Raw genomic sequence first — 26223 nt, forward strand, 5'->3', positions numbered from 1 at the left:
ATGTCAAAGAAACAACAGACAATTTCAACTTATCAATGGAAATGGAGGAGCAGAACCAAATACCTACTTTAGATGTTCTAGTAACAAGACAAGAGGGACCCTCAAATAACATCTGAGATATACAGCATACCATGCTCTTCCGGAAGGGTATATATCGGTACAACAAAACGTTTAATGGAGAGTAGAATTAAAGAGCTAACCTCGACGAGTGGATACCAGAAAAAGAAGAAATCCTAAAATATTATAAAATGTGGACAGCAGTCCTCAGAAACTGAATGATTCCTAAACATATAAGAACCACCACATCAGTTATCTAAGTTGTCAGCCAGATGTCAAAGAAACAACAGACAATATCAACTTCTCAATGGAATTGGAGGAGAAGAACCAAATACCTTCTTTAGATGTTCTAGTAATAAGACAAGAGGGACCCTCAAATAACATCTGAGATATACAGCATACCATGCTCTTCCGGAAGAGTATATACAGGTACAACAAAACGTTCAATGGAGAGTAGAATTAAAGAGCTAACCTCGACTAGTGAATACCACAAAAAGAAGAAATCCTAAAATATTATAAAATTTGGACACCAGTCTTCAGAAACTGAAAGATTCCTAAACATATAAGAACCACCACATCAGTTATCTAAGTTGTCAGCCAGATGTCAAAGAAACAACAGACAATTTCAACTTCTCAATGGAAATGGAGGAGCAGAACCAAATACCTACTTTAGATGTTCTAGTAACAAGACAAGAGGGACCCTCAAATAACATCTGAGATATACAGTATACCATGCTCTTCCGGAAGAGTATATATCGGAACAACAAAACGTTTAATGGAGAGTAGAGTTAAAAAGCTAACCTCGACTAGTGGATACCATAAAAAGAAGAAATCCTAAAATATTAAAAAATTTGGACACCAATCCTCAGAAACTGAATGATTCCTAAACATATAAGAACCACCACATCAGTTATCTAAGTTGTCAGCCAGATGTCAAAGAAACACGAACCTCTGAAGATGGTAACCATCATTCCAGCCAATAATTTCGTCTCTACAAACCTGAACAAGTAGAGACCTTCAAACAACGGTGACGAAAGCACTAACCATTACATTAAATCATTCTTAGTTCGAAGATCAGTCAAAAGTTGCTCAGTCATGAAAATATGAAACATGTGTCTTTAAAATTCCGAATATCGGTTGCTGATTGTCTGCGCATGATGATTTTTATCAAAACTTCCAATTTTCCGGTACCCAAGACAATTTTTGTTTTCCGAAATTAAAGTAAAAGAACCTGATAAACTAAACAATAGTGCGTTGCCAAGTGTGTATGCCCAAATTACAACATACACACTTGCTAGCGTTGTCGTGGAAGCAACTTTCCAAACCCGTTTTGACTGTCGTGTGCCAAAGGTAAACTAACGAAGTTCTTTAGTAGGCAGTTGTTGACATAATTTACGCTTAGGTTTGTAGTCCGCACCCCAACAATTCCGCTCCGCTAATCCTGTACAATTCTATCCGACAGTTACGACCTTTCACACGGGCCACGCGAGATCTAGACCCAGATTGGAGCGCGACCGCGAATACGAGGACTACGGCGATCGGGAGTACATGAACACGCACGCGGTGCCGCCACAGTTCCAGGGCGGCGACGATTACCGCGAACGTCCGATGGAACGGCTGCGGGACCCTAGAAATAGGGAGGAGGACTACCCCACGCACCGGGGCTCGTCCAGACGGGCCTTGAACGCCATATAGTGGAGGCTTTCTACGGAGCAACCCATTGAAGAGGAAATTCATGACGACCTCTCGCCCAGGGCGGAGTCGTATTACAAACCTCAGATACCCAAGGAGTACAGGGACGACAGGGAGAAGCGGGACGATCGGCCGGACGATCGCAGGCGATCGGACGACGAGAGGAGGTACGGCGAGAGGAGGTACGCGGACGAGGCGAGATACGAGAGGCGGCACGGGGAGGAGAGACTGTCGACGGAGAGGAGCAAGCAGGAGGGCAGGAACTACAGGAAGGAGCTGCTTGAGAGGTTTGCTGATATGGACTTGGAGGGCCATCACGAGTACCGCACCCACCAAAGATACTATGAATGAATTTATACGTCTACAAGGTAAATTTAGGCCTAATTTTACCAAAAATAAAACATGTACAAATGTAGAGAGGGCTGCCCTAAGGATTTTATAGTATCTTTCGTGGATTCTTCAATGGGATGTTCCGTAAATTGTGATTAATTCTAATTATAAACATTTAAAAATTTTGACCATTTTGGTGCCATACTTGAGTAATAGCTCAATTTTTAAACTAAATTAAAAACTAGGAATAGTATTAAAGCTTTAAAACTGTAGGTAGCTATACTTAGGGTTTTTAAATTCATTTATATGGAAGGGTATATTGTTGAGAGCAGTATAAATTTATGTATTTTATATATTGTATAATAGCTTTTAAAAGAACTGATATAACACTTTAAAGGATTGTGTACTCTATAATGAAGAGGTATTCATTTTCTTTTGAGTCTCTCATACAAAAATTATCAAATCTAAAACCTGCACGTCTTAAGTACTTAATACTAGTATTAATAACCTTTTATATCAAGGATAGTTCATTTATTACGTACTTTTTCAAACGTTTCAGGGTATCCTAAGCTTTATTGCAAATGGTTCATGAAATATGAAAGAAAGCAATCGTTAAACTTGATATAGTGCACACAAGTATTCCTAGCAATAAATAAACTTCTGAAATCCCTGTTTACAAAACGTTGTAATCAAAATTTAGGATGCCTAATGTAAATAAAAAGCAGTATTACAGAATTAATTTTCAGGTTTGTTTTATAATTTTCTGTAGATTGACTCACATTTCCCATAGTTTTTTCCTTTCTCCTACGTGATACTAAGGTAAAAAATGTCAAAATATTTTGACTGATTCTAGGGAGTGCAATGCTGTTAGAAAATTCAACAAAAAAAAATTAATTAAAAAAAAAACGTAGTCATACATGCATGAGGCAGTTGAGGCTTTACATGAATTGTTAAAAATTCATAACCAGGTCCCTAATGGATATTGTACTATTTTTAAATAAATTCTTAGATCATCGCCAGCTTTTGCGAACCACCCAAAGGTAAAAAAAAACTATATTCAAGGACAATCAAACTGTTTAGAACGGTTTAGAAAATAGCATAGAAAAACTGTGTAGCTGTATAAAGGATTTTTACCGGTTTCCCCATAGACTAGGAAGTCGTACAACTAACTAACTAACTAACCGAAACAACGAACGTTTAAAATAGATTACTTGTCATGCGTTTTACTTTAATAACCACACAAAAATTAACTCGTTTAATTGAATTGAAATTAGCGGCAATTCGTTTACCTCAGACCTACCCTTAAAATGCAATTTTGTACAAAATCTGTTTACTGAAACGTTGCGTGGTTGGTGAAGGCTGGTACATGCTTAAATTGTAAATTTTCGAAAATGCATGTGTCACTTTCGGTGACATCACGACCAATTACACTACACAAAACTAAATAATTGTATAGTTCGTAGAGTTTTTTTAATCGGTCGAGTTGGTGAGACGGCGGGACGTTCGACGGGGGCAAAACTCAAGCAATATTTAGTTTAGAAATAGATTTGGATCGGGAATAACATTAATACGTAAATTGCTTCGTGGATTGTTACATTCTCGGTAATCGTTGGCCCGGCCACGACGAAGGGTCGTTCTTAAAAAGAAAAAAACACTAAACTATATAATAGTGCATCCCTAACGTTTTAGTTCTAGGGTGGATATCTTCAAGCCTGTGATATATTGTAGGGCCTGACGAATTTACTAATCTAATAAATGTTTTTGTTTACTAATCTGATGACCCAGATAGTTTTGTCAAAATTTCCGATTGTGCGATAAGATAATTCAGATTATTCAAGTACTTTCATTTGTTGTCGTGGTGTTAGTAAATTTCCAGGCTCTGGAATTCTTATGAATCTCTTTTCCAACCCAGTTCTGCGTCTCATCAATGGGGCTGTTCATTATTGCACCAGTCTATGACATAGTTAAATAATGTCGTATTTATTTTTTTAATTGTTGTTGTTTTTATAATCATACACTTATGTACTATGTCATGGACTTATTTTGCTAGATTATGTAATAGTGCCAGACTTTTTTTTAAATAATATTTACTGTATTTAGGATTAAAAGGTACCTATTAAAAGATTTCATATGCTGTTAATATTGGATGAGTCTATTGATACTTCAGATATAAGTAAGTTTAAATAAAATAAACTTTGATACATTGTACATAGCTATTAAATATTAAAAAATCTATAATAATTACAAATAATTGTGTTTTTAATTTCTTAGAACTAAGCTAGCTAGTATTTATTATAAATATTATTGTTTAAATCGATTGTTACTATTATTCTTTTGTATTGTATAATTTATATGTAATTCAGTTTGTCTGAAATGCCTTGCTGTTATTATTTTGATATTATTTGTTCGATACAGAAAAAATGAATGTAAGAAAATATGGAGAGGCACTTTCGCGTGCATTTTTCTAAATAAAATAAATCGATAAATTGCAATTCATTTCTTTATCCCATCACAAAAATAAAATAAATAATAAACTGAGTTTTAAACTCATTAATTATATTTAAATCAGCAGAAATTGATACACACTGTATTTTTTTTTTTTTTTGAAATTTAATTAGATAGATTTAAAAATATTTTCAATGTTTTATTTTAGTCAGTAATATTCAAATATTTGCATTTATAGTTGGTCCAAAAAACACATTTTGTAGATTTTAATACATTTTATTCGGTTTATTCTTAACTTATCTGTTTCTTTTGAAGATTTTTGTATTATAATTGAAATTTTGAAATATGACTTGTTGAGTCAACCAATTATTATTCCATTTGCTGAAAAATTTGGAGAATATTTAAATTTTGGATTCTAGAATCATGATCTTACTCAGATTTAGTGGTCTCCTCATTCACCAGTTTGCAATCCAATTAAACGCGTATTGGGTAGGCTTCAAATTACAAATTTACCCTTGAAACCACCATCGTCAACATTTGGAGGAGCTTATTAATGATATAAGAGAAGAATGGCATGCTATAGATTTAGAATTTATCCATCAACTAATTTTGAGTATGCCAGAAAGGGTAGAAGCTGTTTGTAAGGCAAAAGGGGCATCTACCAACTACTAATGGAAAAAATGTAGCTATTAATATTCTATTTTTCATAATTTTTCACTAATTTTTTTATTAATTTTCCAAGAAATTTTGTAATCTTAGTTTTATTAGTGATTTAAAAGTTCTGCTGTTAATGTAATTTTGTTTAATTTAATATTAAAACAAACAACATTCCATTTCTTATTAATTTTTATTTCCAAAAAAAACACAGTGAGTCAACCAATTAATATTCCATTTGCTCAAATTCTTGGACCATATTTAAATTTTGGTTTCTATAATCATGATCTTACTCAGATTTGGTGGTCTCCCCATTAACCAGTTTGCAATCCGATTAAACACGTATGGGGTAGGCTTCAAATTACAAATTTACCCTTGAAACCACCATCCTCAGAATTTGGAGGAACTTATTAATGATACATAGATATATATAGATTTAGAATTTATCCATCAACTAATTTTGAGTATGCCAGAAAGGGTAGAAGCTGTTTGTAAGACAAAAGGGGCATCTACCAACTACTAATGGAAAAAATGTAGCTATTAATATTCTATTTTTCATAATTTTTCACTAATTTTTTTATTAATTTTCCAAGAAATTTTGTAATCTTAGTTTCATTAGTGATTTAAAAGTTCTGCTGTTAATGTAATTTTGTTTAATTTAATATTAAAACAAACAACATTCCATTTCTTATTAATTTTTATTTCCAAAAAAAAACACAGTGAGTCAACCAATTAATATTCCATTTGCTCAAATTCTTGGACCATATTTAAATTTTGGTTTCTATAATCATGATCTTACTCAGATTTGGTGGTCTCCCCATTAACCAGTTTGCAATCCGATTAAACACGTATGGGGTAGGCTTCAAATTACAAATTTACCCTTGAAACCACCATCCTCAGAATTTGGAGGAGCTTATTAATGATACAAGAGAAGAATGGCATGGTATAGATTTAGAATTTATCCATCAACTAATTTTGAGTATGCCAGAAAGGGTAGAAGCTGTTTGTAAGGCAAAAGGGGCATCTACCAACTACTAATGGAAAAAATGTAGCTATTAATATTCTATTTTTCATAATTTTTCACTAATTTTTTTATTAATTTTCCAAGAAATTTTGTAATCTTAGTTTTATTAGTGATTTAAAAGTTCTGCTGTTAATGTAATTTTGTTTAATTTAATATTAAAACAAACAACATTCCATTTCTTATTAATTTTTATTTCCAAAAAAAACACAGTGAGTCAACCAATTAATATTCCATTTGCTCAAATTCTTGGACCATATTTAAATTTTGGTTTCTATAATCATGATCTTACTCAGATTTGGTGGTCTCCCCATTAACCAGTTTGCAATCCGATTAAACACGTATGGGGTAGGCTTCAAATTACAAATTTACCCTTGAAACCACCATCCTCAAAATTTGGAGGAGCTTATTAATGATATAAGAGAAGAATGGCATGCTATAGATTTAGAATTTATCCATCAACTAATTTTGAGTATGTCAGAAAGGGTAGAAGCTGTTCGTAAGGCAAAAGGGGCATCTACCAACTACTAATGGAAAAAATGTAGCTATTAATATTCTATTTTTCATAATTTTTCACTAATTTTTTTATTAATTTTCCAAGAAATTTTGTAATCTTAGTTTTATTAGTGATTTAAAAGTTCTGCTGTTAATGTAATTTTGTTTAATTTAATATTAAAACAAACAACATTCCATTTCTTATTAATTTTTATTTCCAAAAAAAACACAGTGAGTCAACCAATTAATATTCCATTTGCTCAAATTCTTGGACCATATTTAAATTTTGGTTTCTAGAATCATGATCTTACTCAGATTTGGTGGTCTCCTCAATAACCAGTTTGCAATCTGATTAAACACGTATGGGGTAGGCTTCAAATGACAAATTTTCCCTTGAAACCACCATCCTCAAAATTTGGAGGAGCTTATTAATGATACAAGAGAAGAATGGCATGGTATAGATTTAGAATTTATCCATCAACTAATTTTGAGTATGCCAGAAAGGGTAGAAGCTGTTTGTAAGGTAAAAGGGGCACCGACCAACTACTAATGGGAAAAATGTAGCCATTAATATTCTATTTTTTATAATTTTTCACTAATTTTTTTATTAATTTTCCAAGAAATTTTGTAATCTTAGTTTTATTAGTTCTGCTGTTAACGTAATTTTGTTTAATGTAATATTAAAACAAACAACATTCCATTTCTTATTAATTTTTATTTCCAAAAAAAACACAGTGAGTCAACCAATTAATATTCCATTTGCTCAAATACTTGGACCATATTTAAATTTTGTGTTCCAGAATCATGACCTTACTCAGATTTAGTGGTCTTCTCGTTCATCAAATTGCAATCCAATTAAAGACGTATGAGGTAGGTTTTAAATGACAAATTTATCCCTGAAACAACCATCTTCAAAATTTGGGGAAGTTAGTAATGCTCTAAAGGAAGAATGGCATACTATAGATTTATAATTTATTCATCCACTAATTTTGAGTATGCCAGAAAGGGTAGAAGCTGTTTGTAAGGCAAAAGGGGCACCGACTAAATATTAATGGGAAAAATGTACCGATTAATATTCTATTTTCTATAATTTTTAACTAATTTTATTATTAATTCTCCAAGAAATATTGTGATATTAGTTTTATTACTGATTTAAAAGTTCTGCTGTTGGTGTAATTTTGTTTAATTTATGTAGGAGATTACATTGTTTATTAAAACTTATTTTGATTACATATTTTATGCATTAAATAGTGCCACTGGAATTTTTAAAATAATTGAAATTATGCACTTCAGAAGTTATCTGTCATTTAAGAATAAAAGACTTTTTTGAAAAGTTATATATTTAAAACTAGATTTATATTTACAGATATATAACTATATTAAATAATAGTATTCACAGGAAAATAATTCTATACACTACTCAAAAAATACTGTTGTCTATCTTACAATAATTATCATTATCACAGAATTACCATTACATCGTGAGTACCACTTGTATCACACTAACAGATAAATTGGATCTCATGGAATTCTGAGGTTTCAAGGTTTGTACATAATTATATTGTTTTAAATACTTAATATTTATGGAATTCCAGCGTTACATACATCTGGAATCATGGAATTGCACCAATAAGTACATTCTCATCATACGACGAAAAAATATAATATTTTATGTAACTACTAATTCGACCTCCAAACAATCAAAATGTTGTTTCAATCTTACACCTCACTTTTATTGTCCTTTTCACTAATTGTGTCTTCTGAAAAATCAGCTTCGTTCCTCTCCTCTTCTTCATCGATAATACTAATGTCTCTTATAGAGGGTCGGTGACTTCTTCTCCAGCCCTCTGGTATTTGTGGCGTTTGTTTGGTCTTATTCAGCAGTTTTGGACCAAGGAATGTTACTAAAATTGCTCCAGTGGGAGCTGTCAATATAATAGACATAACGCAAATCATTAAAACTTTTTCCGAGTATTCGTATTCAGTAGTGCCTGCATCTACTAGGCCCAGACAAACTGGAGCAAGGGCAGCCTACAACAAGAAAATCATTGAAATATTTATTGATTTTATTTATGTTAATCTGGATGTTACCTGTACTGTTGCTTTGCAGGCCCAGGCTAGGGCAACGAATATTTTCTCTTTCAAATTCAAGTTACAACCTATACTGGCTATTACTGTGCTAGTTACCCTGGCAAAAATTCCTATACACAAAATCCCCAGCCCAGTAGCCACCATTCCTCCATCCAGCTCGTTGAATTTGATTTGAGATCCCGTAATGCCGAAGAGGATTGGCTCGAAAATCATCCAGAAAATTTCGAAAGCGGTTGTAGCCGGATTGTCCTCGATTTCCCATCCCTGTCGTGACCAACAATATAAACAGGCGACTGCAGCAGTTACCGTTCCTAGAGGGCCTGCCCCTCCGTACCCAAACAAATCGCTGCCAAAGAGCGAAACCATTCCCCCAGCTAACAGAAGAATGACTCGCAGGGGTACTACGAAAGGGTCGTGACGTTCTGGGGCGTAGTTACAAATGAGGGCCCAAATAATTCCGAATCCTATCCCCCCAATCACCGACAAAGGTCCTTGCAGCACCAGAGACGTCACCGAGCTCTCGGAAAAGATTATGGTCTTAGTTATTCCGAAAACTGCCACAGACAAGGCGTCGTCTATGCTGGCCACTGCAATGATCAGGGTGGGAATGCCTTTGGCAACTCCGTAGCCCTTACTCCTGAGTCTTATCAGGCAAGGTACGAGGACGGCGGGGGAGACTGCTGCGACTATGCTCCCTAAGGCGCAGGAGAACTTCCAGGATAGGTCTATGAGGTAGTGGGATGATATGGCCACTACAATGACTTCCAGTATCCAAGGAATCATGCCGAGCTTCATGACCGTCCATTTTAGTCGTTTCAGTGCGTGCGGGTCCAAGTCCAAGCCGGCCCTTATCAGGAGGATCACCAAAGCTACGTTCCTGCAACCAATTTAAAGTCGTTATATTTAAGTTATTTGGCTACAGAGTATTATTACCTGAGTTCCTTGGTGATGTCGCTGAAAGACTCGTCGATGTTAACAATATTGACGTTCTGCAGCAGCATCCCAGTGAACAACATCCCAATGAGGGCGGGCAACGTGGTGAGACTCATCAGCCATCCTCCGAAGTGGGCGCACAGACAAAGAACTATAAGTTGGAATAAGTGTCCCTGAGGTGCGGCCGTGTCGCCCACGATGGCATACAAAATGCACCATGACAGCGTTCCTATAAGGGCCAACGATATGATCCTCGAGAACTGTCTGTAGGTGGGACAGAAGGGGTAGGGACATATTTTGCTCCACAAAGGCGGTTGCCACGATGGAAGCGTCTCTTTGGTCCGGCACTTGATGCAAAATGTGTACCACCAGGATCTGTGAATTAAGATTCAATGTTATTTGCATATTTTATTGCAGAAACTGCTGGTTTGACGTTGTAATTTGCATTTATGGGCTTTCGTACTTGATTTTATGATGGAATCACGAGTAATGAATACTACATTAAATTGGAATTAATTTAAAATTATTTATTAATTGGAATTCTATGATAATGATGCATCTCCACATCAAGACTACTTACTTGTCATCGTCGTCATCGATGTCGGAAAACCTGGTCTTGGAATACACCGATTCGGTGACTGAATTCTTTTTTATCCTGGCATCGCCGTTAATCTGCTTGGCACTGTCTGTAAATACATTTTAACGTTGTAAATTGACATACGCGTAAGCCCATTCATAAAAAGCACTCGTGAGGAATGTTGATACAGTCGAATTAATGCCAAACAAAAGGCTGTGCCTATCAACTACACGCTACAGCTTGAACACCACCGAAGCTATTTTGTTTTTGTGAGTGTGTGTGAGGTGCAAAAATATGTTCTAATTAGATCTGCGGATTTAAACGTTGAACAAATTTGTGCAGTTAGAATGTAAAAGACTGTTAAAATAAAAGAATCGCCTTCAATAAATTTTATTTCTTCTTTCTTGTGCCCACGATACAATCTAACAACTTTGGTGCTTACGAAAGTGCAGGTAATTCATATTGGTCCTACCTGGCAACGGGACAAAGACGCAAGAGTCCCAATCCGCATACTCTACGATAAACAACTGCGAATCATTAGAATTTAACTCTTTACTTTCTGCACCAAGAACTCTGTGTTAGATAAATTAACGCCGGCGATAAATACTAACCACTGATCCCTGATATGCTGTTGCTGTCGTGGTTCACGTTGGCGTTGTGGAGTATACTTTTTTTCCGCACCGGCCCCATTTCGGCGTGGTCCGAGGTCGAGGAGACCTTCCGACTGCGGGGCGACTCGAAGGCCGGGTTGTCGTGGCCGTGGACGCTCTCGACGATGCTGACTTTACGATGGTGCGGCGAGTCTAGGTGAGCACCGGGCGAGGGGTTGGACGACACCACTTTATCCTTGTCGATGGTCATGACTAAAGAATTGTGACTGTAATTGATCATTCATTTCATTGTTTTAGGCATAAATCAATCGAATAACTGGACGTTAATAATTGATTTGGTTCATTAAAACTTCAGCACGTTGATTTCGTTGGGAAAACGAAAAACGGGCCAAAAGACAAATGGATTAGACCTTCCAGACACAAATAATTTTATTAGCGGTTACTCAGCCACTTGTTAAGCCGAATAAGACCGCTAACCTCTATTTTATTTTGTCCCACTGATACATTCTAATTAATCCACATCCTTTTACAAGAATTAATTGTGTTTTGTATTCAGTGCGCGAAGCTCCTTCGACTTGTGGTTTAAATGAAATACATTGTACGGGTTTATTTATTGTTTTCTACGTCCGGTGATACCATTTAATGCGTTAATATACTTATTAATTTATTCATTTAAATCTTACTCATAAATAAATAGCCAAGAATATCATAATTATATGTTATATAATGGTTAATAACTAAATTATGCGGTTGGTATATTATTGAGTTATAATAAAGCATAATATTATTTTATATTTTATTTTAATTATCTGCCTCATTATTTTCATTAGATGATTTTAGCACGTGCTCAACGTTGACAATTATTATCCGTTCTCTTATCTGTGTTTTTCATCTTTTCCATTAAACAACTATAATAAATATATTATGTCAATTTTCTGTCTATTATCATATAATAACTTTGTTTTTTATTCGATACAACAGTCACAATTTACTTGCAAATCATGAATAGATAGATAATAATAGACTAAGTTTAGATTTAGTCACTAAAATTATTTTATACTTAAATAAACCTTCCACCAGTGACTAGAACAGAATTACTTATTTATGACCTTAAATTTACTACTTAGTATTCTATACAAAATACTTTTGTCCATCAAGATGGACACTCAAAAAATTAAAAAAATAATAATTATTAAGGCACGACATTGGGTAATGTTACTTCTGTGATAAGTAAATTAACGACGAACGTTTCGTTTACAAACAATTCAATCACCACTTAAATCTGATTAAAATGTTCTTATCAATTGTAGTTATTGTTATTTAATTATAATGTTTAAAAGTGTAACAAATTGTTTAAGAAAAAAATTACTCTTGCAATAAATTGATTCACGTAAAATTCTACTACTGTATTATCTTCAATACTGTAATTACGAGACTATCGATTGTAATTCTTGGAAATATCATATTTTGATCGATTATTCATTGTAAACTATTAATTACAAAAATTATAATATTTCAATTTTAAATAACCTAAGTCTTATATAAACGTTTGCTATAAAACTTTAATGTTGTCAGTGAAATTTGCCATGTGTTTATGAATTATTGAATATGAGAATCCTAAAATAGATTTTTTCAGTTATTTGTCCTTGTTTGTAAGACTTTCAACAGAGATACAATTGTCTAAGATAAAAATTAATTTAATGTTTTGTTTACATTTTATCCTTATTATTAATATTATTTGCCCAAATTGATTTTTATTAAAGGAAACATTGTTTTAATACTGATAGTTTATCTGCTTACTTCGATCACTAGACATTTAACATTTATTTATTTAAAATAAATGAACAAAAACACTAAAAATTCGTTGTAACTTTTAGAATATTTAAAAAATATAATATAACTTGATTTTAAATAAATAATATTTTTTAACAAAATTGGTTTATAAGAATACTGAAAAATATGTGGTTGAACGAAATCAATAACAACATTTCATTATTGGACTTATTTATTCTACTGTTTTGTATATGTCAGTTAATAACTATCTAAATAAGAACAAAAAATATTTGTCTGGTATAAAAATATTTATTATTGGTCATTAATATAATGCATTTAAGTTTTATTTATTTTTATATAAGTGGGTAAAGAACTGTTAATCTTGGCTTAAATTAGTTTATTGGAGTACTGAAAAACAATTATCTAACTAACTTAAATTAAAACTAGAAACTAAATATTCATTATTGGTCATTAATAGAATACATTTAAGTTTTATTTATTTTTGTTTAATTGAATAAATAATTGTTAATTTTGGATTAAACTTAGTTTATTAGAATACTGAAAAATAGTTTATTAAACCAAACCAATAAGTTTAAGATTATATTATTGGACATATTTATTCTACTTCCATTTTTTTACGTCAGTTAATGACCAATAATAACTATCTAACTAAGAATTAAAAATATTTATCAGATTTAAACATATTTAAATTTGGTTTATTGGAATGCTGAAAAACATGTGATTGAACCAAACCAATATTAAGTTAATAACCAAGAATAATTATCTAAGAACTAAAATTATTTGTCAGGTTTAAAAATATTTATTAATGGTCATTAATATAATACATTTAAGTTTTATTTATTTTTATTTAATTGAGTAAAGAACCGTTACTCTTGGCTTAAACTTGGTTTATTGGAATACTGAAAAATATGTCGCTGAACCAATATAATCCAATATTATTGGACTTATTTCTTCCACTTCCGTTTTGTATACGTCAGTTAATGACCAATAATAATCATTTAACTAAGAACTAAAATTATCTGTCAGGTTTAAAAATATTTATTATTGGTCATTAATATAATACATTGAAGATTTATTTATTTTTATTTAATTGAGTAAAAAATTGTTAATTTTAGTTTAAAAAATATGTGGTTGAAGTATTTTAGTTGTTTTCAATTAAGGACCAAATCTAATGTATGGTTAGTTTTAAATATTGTTATTATTGGTCATTATTGGTCAATAATATAATATTATTATTTACTTGACTAAAGAACTGTTAATCTTAGTTAGTTGAAACAAACCAATAAATACAACATTATATTATTGGTCCTATTTATTTTACGTCCAATAACATGTTAAATATCTAACTAAGAACTAAATGTATTTATCAGTTTCAAAAATAATTATTATTGGTCATTAAGTTTTATTTAATGTTAATAGTTAGTAAATTAATTGTATTAATTTGAAGATTTTTTTAATAATAAATGTTTTATTTTACGTCTATTTTGAATTCATCAGTTAATAACCAATAATAAATATTTAACTAAGAGCTAAATGTATTTGACAGTTTAAAAAATAATTATTATTGGTCATTAAGTTTTATTTAATGTTAACAATTAGTAAATTAATTGTATTAATTTAAAATTTTTTACTAACAAATGTTAATGTACTAAAATTCAATTAAACTAATTTTAATTAAACAAATTTACTTATATTTTAGAATAAATAAAGAAATAATACTCACTTTCCAATTGTTTTAATCGTTCTTCAAAACATCACACTTCACACAAAAGTCTACGCACACCTCTAAAAATAATTAAAAAAAAAAGAAGAAAAATTGTGGAACACGCTTTCGAAGTTGTCGATTTGAAATAGTGGAAGAACAGAACGGAACAGAACCGATTGAGCACCTGTCCGACAAATCACTACCGCCACCGCGTTCGTTTTATTTGTTTAAATTACCTGTGCAACTCGGTGCTTTGCGTCATCGATTAGAGTAGATTATTTCATGTATTGTGCTCTGATTGGCATCCGAACAATATCGTTATTTACATTTTGTCCGACGAATCACCAACAGCTCTTGGAACTGCTCAAAACGATGCGAGTGTACCAGTTGCATTTCAATGCACAGCAATTTTATTGTTTTCGATAATGTTTATGGGAGAATTTGAAATAACGTTGCGTCGTTACGGTTAATAACCAGCTCGTTAGCGATTAAGCTGCATTATTTTAAATTGCAGGTGCCTCATTACCGGCTTCGGTAATTTGGTTGTCATATTTTTTAATGGCCAACTTTTATTGATCTTACCATTGTCGTCGATTTTAACAATAATTTTTTGCGACTGGGTGATAGTGAGGACCGAATGTGAGACATTGTACTTTAATTAGAGTTACTACAAAAACATTCGTACCAAAGATTCATCTTTCAAAAGTGACCCTTTGAGGAAACCGGTTTTCAGAGTGCAGTTTTAGATTGGTCTTCTGTCACTAGAACAAAAACACTAAAAATTCGTTGTTACTTTTATAATATTTAAAAAATATAATATAACTTGATTTTAAATAAATAATATTTTTTAACAAAATTGGTTTATAAGAATACTGAAAAATATGTGGTTGAACTAAATCAATAACTGCAACATTTCATTATTGGACTTATTTATTCTACTGTTTTGATTACGTCAGTTAATGACCAATAATAACTATTTAAATAAGAACTAAAAATATTTGTCTGGTATAAGAATATTTATTATTGGTCATTAATATAATGCATTTAAGTTTTATTTATTTTTATTTAAGTGGGTAAGGAACTGTTAATCTTGGCTTAAACTTGGTTTATTGGAGTACTGAAAAATACGTGGTTAAACAAAACTGATACGTCAGTTAATGGCCAATAATAATTATCTAACTAACTAAAATTATTTCTCAGGCTTAAAAATATTTATTATTGGTCATTAATAGAATACATTTAAGTTTTATTTATTTTTGTTTAATTGAGTAAATAATTGTTAATCTTGGATTAAACTTAGTTTATTAGAATACCAAAAAATAGTTTATTAAACCAAACCAATAAGTTTAAGATTATATTATTGGACATATTTATTCTACTTCCATTTTTTTACGTCAGTTAATGACCAATAATAACTATCTAACTAAGAATTAAAAATATTTATCAGATTTAAACATATTTAAACTTAGTTAGAATATTGAAAAACATGTGATTGAACCAAACCGATATTGTTAATAACCAAGAATAATTATCTAAGAACTAAAATTATTTGTCAGGTTTAAAAATATTTATTAATGGTCATTAATATAACACATTTAAGTTTTATTTATTTTTATTTAATTGAGTAAAGAACTGTTACTCTTGGCTTAAACTTGGTTTATTGGAATACTGAAAAATATGTCGCTGAATCAATATAATCCAATATTATTGGACTTATTCCTTCCACTTCCGTTTTGTATACGTCAGTTAATGACCAATAATAATTATTTAACTAAGAACTAAAATTATCTGTCAGGATTAAAAATATTTATTATTGGTCATTAATATAATACATTGAAGATTTATTTATTTTTATTTAATTGAGTAAAAAATTGTTAATCTTAGTTTAAAAAATATGTGGTTGAAGTATTTTAGTTGTTTTCAATTAATGACCAAATCTAATGTATGGTTAGTTTTAAATATTGTTATTATTGGTCATTATTGGTCATTAATATAATATTATTATTTACTTGACTAAAGAACTGTTAATCTTAGTCAGTTGAAACAAATCAATAAATACAAAAATATATTATTGGTCCGATTTATTTTACGTCTGTTTTGTCAGTTAGTGACCAATAACATATTAAATATCTAACTAAGAACTAAATATATTTATCAGTTTCAAAAATAATTATTATTGGTCATTAACTTTTATTTAATGTTAATAGTTAGTAAATTAATTGTATTAATTTGAAGATTTTTTTAATGACAAATGTTTTATTTTACGTCTATTTTGAATTCATCAGTTAATCACCAATAATGAATATTTAACTAAGAACTAAATGTATTTGTCAGTTTCAAAAATAATTATTATTGGTCATTAAGTTTTATTTAATGTTAATAATTAGTAAATTAATTGTATTCAATTTGAAGTTTTTTTTAAACAAATGTGTTATTTTTTATCTGTTTTCAATACATCAGTTAATAACCAAATTTTTATTGATCTTACCATTGTCGTCGATTTTAACAATAATTTTTTTCGACTGGGTGATAATGAGGACCGAATGTGAGACGTTTTACTTTAATTAGGGTTACTACAAAAACATTCGTACCGAAGATTTATCTTTCAAAAAGTGATCCTTTGAGGAAACCGGCTTTCAGAGTGCAGTTTTAGATTGGTAAAACATAGGGTATTAAGCCCAATTACATAGTTAAGATTCTTTGCTTTGTTTTACCTAATTAAAGTATCATCTAATAGACAATTCAGCTAATTTCCTTCCTCACAAACAACGTCCTGATTGTGGTTTATGTGGCGGTCAAACGTCGCTCACATTTTCCTGCTCTTATTTACTTACGTTACATCCCATTTCCATGCTAAACAATCCTGAGTCACACGTCCTCAAGGAGCTCGTGCTAACACATTTTATTGAACATAATTTTTACTCCAAATCGAAAGTATCGTTGATTGACGCATTTTGGACTTCTTTGACGCCTTTCCTTGGCACGCTAATCGACGTGCAAATATTGAAATTCGGTGTATACGGAGAAGACGATCAATTAAGATTTTTATCTAATGTTGTATTTATTGCGAAACAATTCGATCGCACGTTCCTAATTAGAACGTACCGGTGTGTGTTTATAAATTCGATTAGCTGGTCTTTTAAACGTGTTAAACAATAAATCAATTTAAATAATAAACAATGGCAAAACGTTGGGTCAATAACAATTTAAATGCGACGATCCTGCGCAACTGATTTCAATTAAATTTCCAATCAGTGTAAATGATATTTAAATTTTCATGCGGATGATAGTTTAAAGTTTTATGATTAACGTAATGTGGTTGATATAACAATTTGACTGTGATTGATGTTTAATTTTTGATACAGTAGTTACTACCGAATTTTGATTGTTTTCGGTTAATGTACTTACTGATCTGATCAGATAAATTCCACATAATTACAGCATTACAAAACTACGCATTATTGTTATATTTTATGTTTTAATTATCTTTTTTATAATGGGCGGATTAACTCGTTAACTGATTGTTTGTCAGTAATTAATTGGACTTTAGAATTTTTCTAAAATACAAATCTAAATATTGCATATTTTCCGGTCATTAAAATACATTTTTTTTTAAATATATTTTTAATCTGATTAATATTGACATAAAAAAATGCATTCAAAATTTTGAATTATAATTCAAGACTAAAAATAATTATAATTGAGCATATATTTAGGTTTTGCCTTAAACTTACGTTACTAAAAAATACATGCTTGAAACGAACCAATAAATACAAAATTAGATTATTGATCTAATAGCGACAGTTAATGACCAATAAGGACTTTCTAACTAAAAACTAGAAATATTTATTAGGTTTAAAAATAGTGGGTAAAGAATTCCTAATTTTGTCTTAAGATTGTTTTGTTATAATACTAAAAAATACATATATATATATATATATATATATATATATATATAGTGCAATATTACATTATTGGACTTATTTATTCTACATTTGTTTTTAAGTTTAAGATTGTCAGGTTTAAAGATGATTATTATTGGTCATTAACATAATAAATTAAAGCTTTATTTAATTTTATTTAATTACGTAAAGAACTGTTAATCTTATCTTAGACTTAGTTTATTAAAATGCCGAAAAATACGTGGTCAAATGAAGCCAATAATTAGGTTTTGCCTTAAACTTACGTTACTAAAAAATACATGCTTGAAACGAACCAATAAATACAAAATTAGATTATTGATCTAATAGCGACAGTTAATGACCAATAAGGACTTTCTAACTAAAAACTAGAAATATTTATTAGGTTTAAAAATAGTGGGTAAAGAATTCCTAATTTTGTCTTAAGATTGTTTTGTTATAATACTAAAAAATACATATATATATATATATATATATATATATATATATATATATATAGTGCAATATTACATTATTGGACTTATTTATTCTACATTTGTTTTTAAGTTTAAGATTGTCAGGTTTAAAGATGATTATTATTGGTCATTAACATAATAAATTAAAGCTTTATTTAATTTTATTTAATTACGTAAAGAACTGTTAATCTTATCTTAGACTTAGTTTATTAAAATGCCGAAAAATACGTGGTCAAATGAAGCCAATAATTAGGTTTTGCCTTAAACTTACGTTACTAAAAAATACATGCTTGAAACGAACCAATAAATACAAAATTAGATTATTGATCTAATAGCGACAGTTAATGACCAATAAGGACTTTCTAACTAAAAACTAGAAATATTTATTAGGTTTAAAAATAGTGGGTAAAGAATTCCTAATTTTGTCTTAAGATTGTTTTGTTATAATACTAAAAAATACATATATATATATATATATATATATATATATATATATATATATATATATATATATATATATATATAGTGCAATATTACATTATTGGACTTATTTATTCTACATTTGTTTTTAAGTTTAAGATTGTCAGGTTTAAAGATGATTATTATTGGTCATTAACATAATAAATTAAAGCTTTATTTAATTTTATTTAATTACGTAAAGAACTGTTAATCTTATCTTAGACTTAGTTTATTAAAATGCCGAAAAATACGTGGTCAAATGAAGCCAATAATTAGGTTTTGCCTTAAACTTACGTTACTAAAAAATACATGCTTGAAACGAACCAATAAATACAAAATTAGATTATTGATCTAATAGCGACAGTTAATGACCAATAAGGACTTTCTAACTAAAAACTAGAAATATTTATTAGGTTTAAAAATAGTGGGTAAAGAATTCCTAATTTTGTCTTAAGATTGTTTTGTTATAATACTAAAAAATACATATATATATATATATATATATATATATATATATATATATATATATATAGTGCAATATTACATTATTGGACTTATTTATTCTACATTTGTTTTTAAGTTTAAGATTGTCAGGTTTAAAGATGATTATTATTGGTCATTAACATAATAAATTAAAGCTTTATTTAATTTTATTTAATTACGTAAAGAACTGTTAATCTTATCTTAGACTTAGTTTATTAAAATGCCGAAAAATACGTGGTCAAATGAAGCCAATAATTAGGTTTTGCCTTAAACTTACGTTACTAAAAAATACATGCTTGAAACGAACCAATAAATACAAAATTAGATTATTGATCTAATAGCGACAGTTAATGACCAATAAGGACTTTCTAACTAAAAACTAGAAATATTTATTAGGTTTAAAAATAGTGGGTAAAGAATTCCTAATTTTGTCTTAAGATTGTTTTGTTATAATACTAAAAAATACATATATATATATATATATATATATATATATATATATATATATATATATATATATATATATATATATATAGTGCAATATTACATTATTGGACTTATTTATTCTACATTTGTTTTTAAGTTTAAGATTGTCAGGTTTAAAGATGATTATTATTGGTCATTAACATAATAAATTAAAGCTTTATTTAATTTTATTTAATTACGTAAAGAACTGTTAATCTTATCTTAGACTTAGTTTATTAAAATGCCGAAAAATACGTGGTCAAATGAAGCCAATAATTACAAGATTACATTATTGGTCTTATTTATTTTACTTTAGTTTTGAATACATCAGTTAATGACCAATAACAACTAAAGAACTAAAAATATTTATCAGGTTTAAAAATAGTGTTTATTGGTCATTAATATAACAAATTTAAGTTTTATTTTATTTTTAAAATAATAATTATTGGTCACTGACATCATAAATTTAAGTTTTATTTAATTGAATATAGAATTATTAATCTTTCCTTAGACTTGGTTTATTATAATACTAAAAATACATAGTTGAAGTAAACAAATAAGTACAACTAAAAGTATTATTCAGGTTAAAAAATAATAATAATTATTGGTCATTGATATAATAAACTTAAGATTTATTTATTTTTATTTAATTAATATAGAATTGTTAATTTTTCCTTGGTTTATTATAATATAAAAAATACGCGATTGAAGCAAACCAATAATTACAAGATTATATTATTGGTCCTATTTTATTTTACATATGTTTTAAGGACGTCAGTTAATGACCAATAATAACTATATAACTAAGAACTAAAAGTATTTTTCAGGTTAAAAAATAAATATTATTGGTCATTGATATAATAAATTTAAGCTTAATTTAGATTTATTTAATTGAATAAAAAATTGTTAATATTAGATTTGATTTATTATAATATTAAAATATATGTGGTTAAAACAAACCAATAAAGTTACATTATGACTATCTAACTAAGAACTAAAGATATATGTCCGCTTTAAAAATAATTATTATTGGTCATTGATATAATAAATTTAAGCTTTATTTAGTTTTATTTAATTTTATAAAGAATTGTTAATCTTTCCTTGATTTATTGTAATATAAAAAATATGTGGTTGAAGCAAATCAATAATTACAAGTTTATATTATTGGTCTTATATTATTCTATATCTGTTTTAAAGACGTCAGTTAATGACCAATAATGACTATCTAACTAAGAAGTAAAGATATATGTCCGGTTTAAAAATAATTATTATTGGTCATTGATATAATAAACTTAAGTTTTATTTAATTTTATTTAATTTTATAAAGGATTATTAACCTTTTCTTGGTTTATTATAATATAAAAAATACGTTGTTGAAGCAAACCAATAATTATAAGTTTATATTATTGGTCTATTTTATTCTACATTTGTTTTAAAGATGTCAGTTATTGACCAATAATAACTATATAACTAAGAATTAAAATTATTTTTCAGATTAAAAAATAATTATTATTGGTCATTGATATAATAAAATTAAGCTTCATTTAGATTTATTTAATTGAATAAAATATTGTTAATATTATCTTAGACTTAATTTATTATAATACCAAAAAATATGTAGTTAAAGCAAATCAATCAGTGTATAATTACATTTTTGGACTAATTTATTCTACAACTGTTCTAAAGACGTCAGTTAATGACCAGTCCGGTTTAAAAATAATTATTATTGGTCATTGATTAAATAAATTTAAGATTTATTTAGTTTTATTTAATTTTATAAAAAATTGTTAACCTCTCCTTACTGATTTATTATAATATTAAAAAATACGTGGTTGAAGCAAACCAATAATTACAAGATTATATTATTGGTCCTATTTTATTCTACATCTGTTTTAAAGTCGTCAATTAATGAACAATAATAACTATATAACTAAGAACTAAAAGTATTTTTCATATTAAAAAATAATTATTATTAGTCATTAAATTTAAGATTAATTTGGTTTTATTTAATTAAATACAGAATTATTATTCTTATCTTAGATTTTATTTATTATAATAATAAAACATATGTGGTTGAAGTCATTGAAATAATAAACTTAAGCTTTATTTAGTTTTATTCATAATGACTATCTAATTAAGATCTAAAAGTATGTGCCTTGTTTAAAAATAGTTTTATTTTTATTGTTAATTTTTTTCCTATGTTAGAGTTGGTTTATGACAACATATAAAAATATATGGCTGAAGTAAGATTACATTTTTTTATTAAGTCTATTTCAGTCCTCACTTAATTTCACAGATTTGAAAACACTTATTACTGGCCAAACAGCAAGATTTGCGTTAATGTCTAATTTAAGTCGCCTACAATTTAAAAAAAATTTCTTCCAATTTCCTCGAATGATGCTCGACGCCTTCTTGGGCCATACATCAAATTATCAGCATATTTATCGGATGCAACCGTTTATGTAGATGAACGCCTGGTGCCAATTTAAATTCATATTCGGTGTTTGTCGTCAATGAAATAGTTCCATTAAATTTTGCGCTTAGCGTACTAGCGTCGAAAATTTAAATTTTATTACGACCTAATGATAAATTAATCCGTTTAACCTCAATAATAAATTATCGAAAAAATCCCGTCAAATCTTCGCATTTTATTGTTGTGTGGAAAAATCAATACCAGATTTCAGACGGTTGTAAATTGTTTATGAATGTTTACAGCACAAAATATTGTAAAAAGATCAACAGTTTCAAATCTTAATCGGTGGCTAAAAAATTTAATCAAATAATCCTCTGAATTCCATAAAGCTGTAAACATTTAATATTCTAATAATAGATTTGGTCATGTCTTATGCTATTAAAAATTTATCATTTAAGTTGTTGTGTAGACGTCTGACAATTAACAATCAGTTATTTATGGGATAAACGAACGATTTTACATAATTACATTTGCCTTATAATAATTTAACTGTCGATAAGAACTAAAATTGTACTTAATTGTCGTTCAATTCCTGAATCAAATCTTTCGTATTATTAAACAAAATAATAACTGTACCAAACCATTATCCATTCAAGTCATTCAATATTAAAATCAATAATAATATGCAAAAATATGAATGGAATCCAATTAAATTAATAACATATCTCGTGCGTTGTTTTCAGTTGTTATCGTGTTAAGTTTCACCATAATTGTTTTCGATTAGACGTCCTGACACGACGACGTGTCAGGTATTCATATTAAGGCAAACACAGAAATTAACACATGTTTTATTGTTCAATTATAACCCCATAAATTTACCAATTGTATTCCACCCGAATCACGCTTATAAGTAATGAACTCTTAAAAAAAATCAGAGTGAGTGCCAAACATCAAGAAGTAAGTGGTCCATGCACGTGCAGAAACTTACATGCCCCCGCCAGGGAGATTCTGATGCTGGGTGGTTTTAAGGACTTCATCTCTCGCCCGTAACTAAAAACCGACGCTCCGACATGTGGCAATAGAAGGGACTATCCTTCGACAGATTTGTACCGCAAACTAACCGGTGTCATAGCGGCCTACGATGTGTGTTTTGCGGGCCGCAATTAATAAAATAGTCGTTTATATCATGATTATTCAAGACGGAAATTCATATTTATATACGGCTATTTATACGGCCAATAAAGGCGAAGGGCACGTGGTTTGTTGTGGTACTAATGGTCAGCCGGTGCTGCTTCAAAGCGGTTCCAAAGAAAAATTGTGTTTTTCCAGAAAATACTGTTTAACTGTTTAACCCATTTATTATTTTATTTTTAGACGTCATTACCACAACATCGATTGTATAATAATTAAATAAATATAAATTTTTATCTAGATTATTGAAAATAATATTATAAATTGGTAGAAAGTCGTGGATTCCGTTACTAATGGCCTTGACTAGCACTTTATCTAGCACCACGGTGCTAAGTCTAGATAAAACTGATAATTGGAAAAATTTTACTTCTCAGTAAACACTAATATTTAATAAATAGATGGAAATTAAAAAGATCCACAATGATCACATCCTTTTGAATAATTTATTTCATGAATCAAACACAAAATTTAATAAATTAAATTACTATTGTTAAAGAGTTAGTCTGTACCAGTTTATTACTGATAAGATTTGAATAAATTTACATAATTTTTTTTATTTTAATATTTAATATGTGTATAATGTATATAATAATACTTTCTTTGACACTCTTTTGGTTATAACTCCATTTGATTTAATTTTTATATATAGAATAAAATTTTAAAAATATATGGAGAATCTGGATTTTAACGCATTAGTTTTAGCAATTAATTTACTGCTTGTTATAAAGTCTTTAAAACTGTATTACTGACCCTCATTAGTATATCTTGTTGGAATTAAGAATTAAACTAATTGGCAGAACTAAGGCGTTGAGTCACCATTGAACATTATGAGATATTTTTGATTTGTTTTTCCTTGATTCCAATTTTAGGTCTGCTATAGACTTATTAAAATGCAATATTTTTTGTGAAATGTCATTTACAGAGTTTACTAAATTGGTTGTCTTGTTCCAGCTCAGTTAGAAGCTGAATTAATTTGGTCACAAAGTTGATTTATGTAGATTATATTTTGATATTTAATAATCTTTTCGAAGATTTCGAAAAAGTATAATAATTCTAACATAATATTAGCTACTTACCTTCAAAATTATATCTTCTTAAAATTTCCACATGATATTTTTTCTACTTTCACTTAATACTTAAGGAATTTTAAAAATATCAAATTTTTCAAAGATTCAGGGTAATTCATACTTTATTTGTGTTCGTGGTGAATGGAAAATAGTATAAATTTTAAATTTTTATATCAATTATAATGTTATTTTCATTAGAACATGTATATTTTTAGATTTTTAAATTCCACATGTAATTCCAAATAAATAATAAATACCATGTTCTATACCTAAACCCAAATGTTTTTGAATCATTATTTTTTTTTTCAAAAACTTTGACAGATTGATGGACTAACTAAAGTGTCTATAAAGTCACTAATTTTGATGCTGAAATGTTTATTTTTCGCATATATAATAACCAAGAATCATTCTATAAAGAGTCATTATTAGTATTTCCAAATTCCACAGAGTTTTCGTTAAAAATTAATTTTGTGCATCTTAAAACATTGTATTGTTCTTTCCAGTGAAACACCTTGTATATTTTAAAAACAATTTAATTTAAATTAAATATTAATTTAAATAAATATTATCTATTAGTATAAAAATTCCCTATATTGTAATAAATATTAACAAAACAAAATTGATGTCACTTCTATCTAAACTGAAAATAAAAGAAAATTAGTCAAGTCAAAAGTCAAGTTATACTTGTTACCAAAATTTCGAAATAATACCGTTTTCCTGCTCCCATATATTTCTAATACGTTATGTGAATCACCCTGTATATAATTTTAACATTAAATTATATAATATAATATTATTTCTGATAAATTTTGTGACATTTAATTTCTTTCATAAACATTTTTTTCATTTTTTTAATACTGTGGAGTATTCACATAAGGTATGATAGAACTAAAGATCCAAGTAATATTTTGAGACAAATTTAAAATGTATTCTTGCGGACCCAAATATTTAGTAGAAAAATTAAAATTTTGGAGGATCAACAGGTGTCAACCCTGACCAATAAGAAACATGATATCCATCAATTACCTACCATCACATATATAAATCTATTTCTTACTCCGTACCTAGTTTGAATGGAGTATAGATATAATATTTCTGGTAAATTTCCTAATAAATTTTGTCATTTTTTTATTATTTCGTGATTATCTTTGAATTAGTTTTCATTAAAATCAAATAACAAAGTTTTAAGGGTGTCTTCATCTAAAGTAGGAAACACTGTGCATTGAAAAAAAACTAAACTAGTTAAAATTAGTTTAAACTGATAATAAATGCATATTGATAAATAATAGTTACAAATATTATTGATGCTCTATAGTGGAGGGGTGATCACACAAATAATTTGTGAAACTTGTAAATATGTTGTTT

At 28.9% G+C, this 26223-nt stretch overlaps 2 protein-coding genes across 15 annotated transcripts in view; one reads left to right on the forward strand and one right to left on the reverse strand.

The window, feature by feature from the left end:
• Positions 1–4565, forward strand: part of LOC109603330 (voltage-dependent L-type calcium channel subunit beta-2) — a 174730-nt gene extending 170165 nt beyond the window's left edge. For 8 of the 10 annotated variants that reach the window (XM_049965861.1, XM_049965863.1, XM_049965860.1 and 5 more), the window contains one exon: positions 1520–4565. In XM_049965861.1, the coding sequence (XP_049821818.1) occupies positions 1520–1752 (233 nt within the window). In that variant the 3' untranslated portion in view covers positions 1753–4565. The remainder of the gene's footprint in view (positions 1–1519) is intronic. The other 2 variants (XR_007547776.1, XM_049965865.1) reach the window with 2 other exon arrangements.
• Positions 4566–8013: 3448 nt separating this feature from the next.
• Positions 8014–23779, reverse strand: LOC109603329 (sodium/hydrogen exchanger 9B2). 5 transcript variants are annotated; one of them, XM_049966511.1, is made up of 6 exons: positions 23589–23779; positions 10907–11158; positions 10299–10404; positions 9719–10093; positions 8786–9662; positions 8014–8725 (listed from the first exon to the last, which is right to left on the reverse strand). In XM_049966511.1, exons 1-6 carry the CDS (start codon positions 23635–23637, stop codon positions 8414–8416), a joined length of 1971 nt encoding a protein of 656 aa, XP_049822468.1. In that variant the 5' UTR covers positions 23638–23779; the 3' UTR covers positions 8014–8413. The 5 variants fall into 5 exon arrangements, with proteins under 5 accessions (XP_049822468.1, XP_049822470.1, XP_019875363.2 ...); XM_049966513.1 differs by having other exon boundaries at positions 10907–11172; positions 23589–23668; XM_020019804.2 differs by lacking the exon at positions 23589–23779 and adding an exon at positions 14424–14597.
• Positions 23780–26223: the final 2444 nt, after the last annotated feature.

Source organism: Aethina tumida, chromosome 4 (assembly GCF_024364675.1).
Source record: "Aethina tumida isolate Nest 87 chromosome 4, icAetTumi1.1, whole genome shotgun sequence".
Taxonomy (NCBI): Eukaryota; Metazoa; Arthropoda; class Insecta; order Coleoptera; family Nitidulidae; genus Aethina; species Aethina tumida.

What these genes read in the sequence shown, in the direction of transcription:
- LOC109603329 (XM_049966511.1), bottom strand. Translation starts at nt 23,637, where the DNA reads ATGAAGTCCTTAAAACCACCCAGCATCAGAATCTCCCTGGCGGGGGCA. An exon ending in ATCGATGACGACGATGACAA is followed by an intron (nt 10,094 to 10,298) that starts GTAAGTAGTCTT and finishes CTTAATTCACAG; the next exon opens with ATCCTGGTGGTACACATTTT. An exon ending in CCTGCAAAGCAACAGTACAG is followed by an intron (nt 8,726 to 8,785) that starts GTAACATCCAGA and finishes TTCTTGTTGTAG; the next exon opens with GCTGCCCTTGCTCCAGTTTG.